Source organism: Eptatretus burgeri, chromosome 4, assembly GCF_056783735.1.
Source record: "Eptatretus burgeri isolate ZD-2024b chromosome 4, Ebu_testis_v1, whole genome shotgun sequence".
Classification (NCBI taxonomy): domain Eukaryota; kingdom Metazoa; phylum Chordata; class Myxini; order Myxiniformes; family Myxinidae; genus Eptatretus; species Eptatretus burgeri.
The window spans coordinates 27,667,443-27,674,942 of NC_140964.1; the positions used below are offsets into that span (position 1 = coordinate 27,667,443).

Here is a 7,500-nt window from a genome sequence, read left to right on the forward strand (position 1 = left end):
AAAAGAAAAAAAAAAAAGACAGAAAACGCGAACAAGGCCAAAGACAAAAGAAACGAAAACATCAAGAAGTTGTGGCACCACCAGCAACACAATGCAGGTTGGAGATTCTGCATGTTCAGGAGTCTTGGAGATGATGGAGGCCTGAGCAATTCGGGGCACGAGGCAGCCCTGGATATGACTTCGAGAGCCACGCGAGGACGGAACATCAAACTGGAATACCTGAACCATCCAAGAGGAGGGGGGAACAAGGAGGAAGTGTAGAGAACGCCCAACTTCCACTGCATACCTGCCGACCTGCATGAAAGAGTGTTGAGGAATTTATTTTGAGGAGGAGGACAAAGAGGAGGAGGAGGAGGGGAAGAGAAGGAGAAGGAGGGACAGAGTGCACACAAGCGACAACTTGTGGAGAGGACAACCAGCAGGAGGTGGAAGTGGAGGAGGTGGAGGGATGAAGGACAAGAGGTAGGATGGAGGAAAGTCGGGTACCACGGCAAGGTATCGATGCCTCTCCAACTCAGGAATAATGAATGTGGAGCTCAGCCTGGATGGCTTGGGTGTGCAGCACATTGAACAGAGCACCGCCTGCGATTTGATGCCGATCGCACACGGCAGGCCATCCATGGTGGCAGGCATGGGCACCCTCTTGGATGGTGGCGATTATCGAGGTGAGCACCCGGCTCTGGCCGCCACGGGCCATCTCCATCCAGCCATGAGCATGGCGTGCGAGTCGCCACCGGGTTCCATGACTGTCGGGGGACCGTACCCTGCACTTGCTCCTCTGCAGTCACTTCCTCCCATCTCCAGCGTGTCTGAGAAATTTCACCCTCACCCTGCTCACCATCCACATGCCCAACGTCTACCTGGAAACGTAAATGGCAGCTTCACTCTTATGACAGATGAACGAGGTCTTCCATCACCAATGAACAATATCTACAACCCGTACCACCACCACCACCACCACCACCACCATCACCATCATCACAAAGAGCTAGCTGCAATGAGTCATGGTTTATCATCACCTCTTTCGTCATCACCTGCCTCTGTCAACGGACTTTCCAGCATCCCAGGCTCACAGCAACCTCTCGGTTCTCCATATGCTGCACATATTGCCACAGGTGGAAGTGCTGGTGGAGGAGAGAAAATGCTTCCACCACCACCACCCCAGGCGGCCTTCGAGGCCACACACGCTGCATTGATGGGCCACAGTGAACCACAGCATCTCACGCCGCCCGCTGGAATGATGGCGCTTCATCACAACCACGGGCAACACCCAGCGACCCCTCATCACCATCTCCATCATCCTCACCACCCTCATCTTCCACACCACCACCTTCATGCTTCCCATTCTCTCCACATACACCATCAAAGTACACAGCAGCATGGTGTTCTGAGTCACGAACACTCAGTAGGTCAAGGAATTGTAGGGGGTGGTGGAACACCTGGAGCAGGTGGTGGAAATGGAGGAAGTGGAGTTTGCCTCGGTTCTGCAGGCAGCCAGTTGGAGGAGATTAACACACGCGAGGTGGCACAGCGCATAACATCGGAGCTCAAGCGCTACAGCATTCCGCAGGCGATCTTCGCGCAGAGGGTTCTATGTCGCTCACAGGGCACGCTTTCAGACCTGCTTCGCAACCCCAAGCCGTGGAGCAAGCTTAAATCAGGCCGAGAGACCTTTCGGCGGATGTGGAAGTGGCTGCAAGAGCCAGAGTTTCAACGCATGTCTGCACTCCGTCTCGCCGGTAGGTCTTAAAACAGACTAAGCCATTATTATGTATCGTGCAAATAATGACCGAAGTGGTTCAGAGGTCCCTGCATGATATGAAGTGCAAAGTAGCGTTCATGGTTATGACGGAAAACTGAGTCAGGTGTATGTACACTTGCAAGACACAAGGTGCTTGCGATTATTGTGTCTGTCTGCGTGTTTACGCATCCTGCATTGTGTACCGACACACGACGGCGTTCTTTGCGCACGGCAGGAGACTGCGTCAGGGTCGTTTGCGCGTCGGGGCGTTCCTGTTGAAAGGCGTTACGCTAATGAGAGGCCCGATCGATGATAGCTCGCAGGAGAAAGGCAGGATACTAGGTTAGGCGGTGAGAAATGTCATTCTAAAAATAATTGCTGCCTGCTTAATTCGCTCGTCGTTTGGGAGCCCCTGAGCGGGTCGTGCAAGTGGAAAGTCTTGCTTCTGCCTCGTATTAAAATGGTCTGGCTCTCTTACGCACATCGATGCATCAATCTACCCTCCCCGCACAGAGCCACAAAAAAGGGTCTCTATGGTGAAGTGCTCCGGCTCCCGTTGCCTGAGCCCCACCCTTGGAGTGGACACGTGCCGAGCTCACCAAGCGTGCGAAATCCTTTCTTTGTCCCCCTTTTCCTGTCCGTGCCGATGATAACATCTGCGACCTCCGGCTTGACCGGACCCTGACGCTTTGGGGAGAGGACGCCACAACAAAGGCCCAGATGCGGAGTAGGTCCAGGCTAGAGATGACCATTTCTAACTGACAAGCGGAACGTTGACAAACGAAATGAATTCGACCATTTTATTAATTTATTTATCTTCCTGCCACTTCGCACGCACGACGTTTCATTGGCGATGAAAAAACACAAAATCAAACGTATTTATAATCGTATTTGTGAATATGCTATAAAAATAATGCCATTACATGTTTTTAGAGGAGCAAAACGAGAAATTATTTTCTGGGTTATCCTTTATAAATAATATATAATGGGAGGGATTGATTCCGAGCTTTTCCGATACGTTTTCTGATTCCGAGATATGTTTTGCTTCGCATGAAAAATAAAAAGGTTTAGTCACATCACAAAGAACTGGCACAATAATGCACCCCAAGGTTTTCACAATCACGATGTTCGGCAAAACACACACACACACACACACACACACACACACACACACACACACACACACACACACACACACACACACACACACACACACACACACACACACACACACACACACACACACACACACACACACACACACACGAGGGGTGTGCTTGCAGACTGCAAGCAAATACTCAGGTGCACCCAACGTGCATACAAACATTTTTTTCACATTTTTGGTGTGCCATACCCTTTTCAAGCGTTGGTGCTGCTGAAGTTGTTTCTTGGCAAGGGTTACACTGGGTGGTCTGCCAATGCCTTCCCAGCGTTGTTTGTCCGTACTCTAACCTTTTAAATGCCGAACATCAAGCAAAGAAGCAACATGTCCCTTTTTAAAGTCTTTGGTGTCACTCAGCCAGGATTTGAAGCACCGACCTCCCTGACTCAGATCAGACACTCCAACCATTATGCCACCGAGTCTGGTACATAATAAATATAAGCTTAATATATTTGATGATGTGGATCATGAGAGAGTTTTGTATATTTGAATTCAGCTTTTGAGCACACCTAGGAAGTGATAAACAGTTCATGAGTCAGTTAGATATATATATATATATATATATATATATATATATATATATATATATATATATATATATATATATATATATATATATATATACATATACATACATTTCTATGCCATAAACACACATTTCGGAGAAATATCTGCCCGCACACATAATCTTTGCCAAATTTCACGATTGTTCTTTCCACGCTGCTCAGGTGAGCGAAATGAATGGCATCTCAGAAAGCTCACTTCTGCATTCCTTAAGGGCACCTGCGCTGCGCACAGAGCCAGCATACAGAGCAGGTGCACATAGGGTGATGTGTATTCGCGGCACGTCAGACGGATGTTACAGAAGGGTGAGCACGGCGGGGTGAGGGAAGGTGAAACCTTTTTGCTTTAACAGAGCGAATTCGAGAACCCAGAGTAAGGATTTATACCGATCGTATACAAGAACAAAAACCGCAAAGTGTGGACTTTCACGGCGGCTTAGCTTAGCCCCTCTCGAATCGGAGTTCTATAATGGAAAGTGTCAGGGTGTCCGCTCCCCCCGCTGCGTCCACATCTGCGCCCTTGCATCGCACACCATATGCTCCAGCCAGGCCTTTGGCCGCGCACCCCCTTGCTCTATAAAACGAGGTCAATGAAGCGGTTACTAGATTGAATAATAAAAGATATCTTTTCATGAATACAAAAATGCTTATGTGTGATGCAATTGTGGTTAATTTGATCAGAATCATCGCTATTTTGTCGAAGCATCACGCCGAGTGGACACGCTTGCATGCTCTCCATATATAGAAGGCTGTCCATTTCAGCACCATGCCCGAGGGATGCGGCGTGCAAGGGAAGGGCCAAGTCAGGTCGCGATGGATTCCAAGTCGCAGGCTGTCGGATACCTGACCAAGTGAAAAGCGCATCACAGGCGCCACCGAGCGGAGTCTGAATGAGTACGGGGCGCACTTCACGGGCGAATCGATGCGCATTTATTTACATGCTGTAATTCGCACTCCGAGATGCTGGCACCGCGATCAGTCCTGTTTGCTCGACGTTTTGGCACATTTATTTGTAACGGCTGCGATAAATCGAAGGTTAAGCCGATTAAACAATCAAGGTTCCTCCTGCAGCGAAGGAGGGGAGGGTGACTTTGGCGATGGCCAATGAAACAAAGATTTTAAAAACTTTATTTTAAGGAACTTGCAACTCCATATCGATGCAACAATATCTGATCCTTTGCATTTAATAATCACGACGAACGAGCACACCATCCGACTGTGAGTCTCGTGCACGTACCATGGTATACAATTAGTACGTTATATTGAAACATGGATACAAAGGAAAATTGCTTCTTAATTGTGAAAGGGTGCAGAGTTTGTCATCACCGAATACCTGTGGAAATGTACAGTCCCATCGACCGATAATCTTAGAAGCAAATTTTGACGGGAAGTCGCAAGACGTTTCAAGGTGACCGCACCCGTAATGCGCTACTTGTCGAAGCGGTGCTGTAATCATCCAGCTCAGTATGTATACATTTTTGGGTTGATCTCCAGACAGGTTATATCAATATATAGTCACACTCCACAGTGTAAACGGGAACACCATGAGTAATTTGGGCACTGCACATTTACACAACTGAACCTTATTAAACGCAGCGCTCAATGTGGATGAACAAAGATGCTTTTTCATTAGTCCCCTACCAGTTTCACCGGAGGGGACTATAGTCCATCCGTCCGTCCGTCCAACCTGTGGTTTTCCAGACCTTTTTCCCCATCCGCTTCAACATATTCAACTGAAACTTGGTATATAGTTTTATTATGATAAGCTACATAACAAGTTCAAGTTTCAGGACGGTTCGTCAATTTTTCAGTTATGCACTTTTTGGACTAAAAAATATCACATCGGTAGGCGATGTATTGCAAAGCAATTCTCGCTCTCATTTTCCATAGATTTACATCTGTCAACGAAGATTTGGGTTTCATATGAAAATTGCACATCACAGAAAACAGCCTGAATCTGGTACGAGCTCGATAATATGCTTTATTATTTATTTAATTTTAAAAACCACTCCACAGGTAAAGGTGTGCATTTACGTGAACGCACCGGCCCGTGATGGTCATGATGTCGAACTATTGTGCATTCACCGAGCGCACCTCCAGAAAAGAATGTCTCTTGCACCTAATTCCTGGCAAGGAGCTCGGAATTAATGAAGAACTATGTATCGATTCTGCACATAATCATTTTGTGCTCGCTCTTTTCGAGACCTGGGAATGCTTAAGGTTCGACGTATGCGGAGCGTCACGAATGCGTTTGCCGGCAGAAATGTCATCAAAAATAATAATAATAATAATAATGATGATCATCATTGAAAGAATTGAATTGTGAATGATAGAATTAACTTTAAAAATAATGTGTGGCCAATTCAGTTATTTACCCTAAGATAAAACAAATAATAGAATAAATTGGGTTTCCAGTAATTTGATCAACCAGCCTCGTTTATTTATTTTTAATACTGTGTTGATGGAATAACATCATGAAATTGTAGGGGTGGTGGGAGGTGGGGGGGGGAGGGGAGGAGGAGTGAAGTAATCGATTGTAACAAAGGAATGAGAAAGATCGATTCGAACAATGCTTAAATCCTCTCTTTTTGACACACAAAGATCGTAATTAAATCATCGCTAACTCTACATACTTAGTATAATTCCTCAGACATGCATGTCCGCCTCTGTACACTGGTCAAGTAAATATATATCTTACAAAGGCTGGCAGGATGGCCGAGACCTCGAGGTACGCACACTCGCCTCTAAGCTGTCCAGCCTGGGTTTGAATCTCGACCCATCTATAAATTGTCGTCCCGGTGTTTTACAGGAAGGGCGATTCATCGATGTGTGTGCCATCCTTCGGATGGACATTAAACTGTGTGCTGTCCTTCGGATGGACATCTGCCCACATTAGTTGATGAATGATAAACATCCCATAGGTTTTTTCATGAAGAGTTGGCCTAAACAAGTTATTGCCGGCACCATGCACAAATTACAAATTACTGTCTGGATTGCAGGTAGCTTAAGTGATCTGGTCTTCTTGGAGGTTCCTTGACAACAAGTTACACTGCTTGCTACTGTATAGTGTGGTTGCTGTCTGTGCAGGAGCTTCTGTACTATAAACAATTTGACCAGGTGGTTCATACTTCTTCCACAATAAATGGATCGTGTGTGTGTGTGTGTGTGTCATGTTTTTTTTGTGGAGTTGTACTGTAGCGTTCTGATGTTGAGTGCGATATACCGAAATGATCGTCATGACCTCCTGAGCTGATTAGACCAATTACCTACAAAATATCTGGAAGAATACCCGCGTTTTAAATGCACGCCACGTTAGGGTGTATAGTGCAGCTTAATAGGTCCTTCCACAGCATGGCATTCTAATTACAAAATAAATTTTTAAAATGATAACTTTGTTACAAAGCAAACATTAATTAATACTAATAAAATTAATAAAAATAACAGAATCATTTGACAATAATAATAACGAATGCATAATCCCCACGCTAGCCCAACCAAACACATCTGGGCTTGATGAAAGGCACACACACACACACACACACACACACACACACACACACACACACACACACACACACACACACACACACACACACACACACACACACACACACACACACACACACACACACAATATGGCCTTCGTTACATGTAAATTCTGTAGGATTAATATACACCATTTTATTTGAACATGACCATGTGATTATCTAAATGTAATGATCACCACAGTCTCCCTTCATGTATACTGCAGTAAATGTGGCATGGGCATGATGGGCCAAATTACTTTGTCATGTATTGGAATTCCTTGTATTTTCCTGACATACACACTTGGGGCATAATTGAAACATTGTAAATGATTATCTATATTATAAGAGAGCCATGAGTCTATGTGTGTCTCCTTGTGTGTGTGTGTGTCATCATTTATCTCAGAGATGGCTGAAAGGATCTTCGTGAAACTTTGATTCATCAGTTTGATCTCGGGAGTGTTTTAGATTTTATATATATATATATATATATATATATATATATATATA

At 45.3% G+C, this 7,500-nt stretch overlaps 1 protein-coding gene across 2 annotated transcripts in view; it reads left to right on the forward strand.

The window, feature by feature from the left end:
• The window catches only part of LOC147027682 (hepatocyte nuclear factor 6-like), a 19,784-nt gene that overhangs the window by 440 nt on the left and 11,844 nt on the right, over positions 1 to 7,500 (forward strand). For both annotated transcript variants that reach the window (XM_085877226.1, XM_085877227.1), the window contains exon 1: positions 1 to 1,739. This exon is cut by the window's left edge and continues 440 nt beyond it. In XM_085877226.1, coding sequence (XP_085733352.1) covers positions 524 to 1,739 — 1,216 coding nt within the window. In that variant the 5' untranslated portion in view covers positions 1 to 523. The remainder of the gene's footprint in view (positions 1,740 to 7,500) is intronic.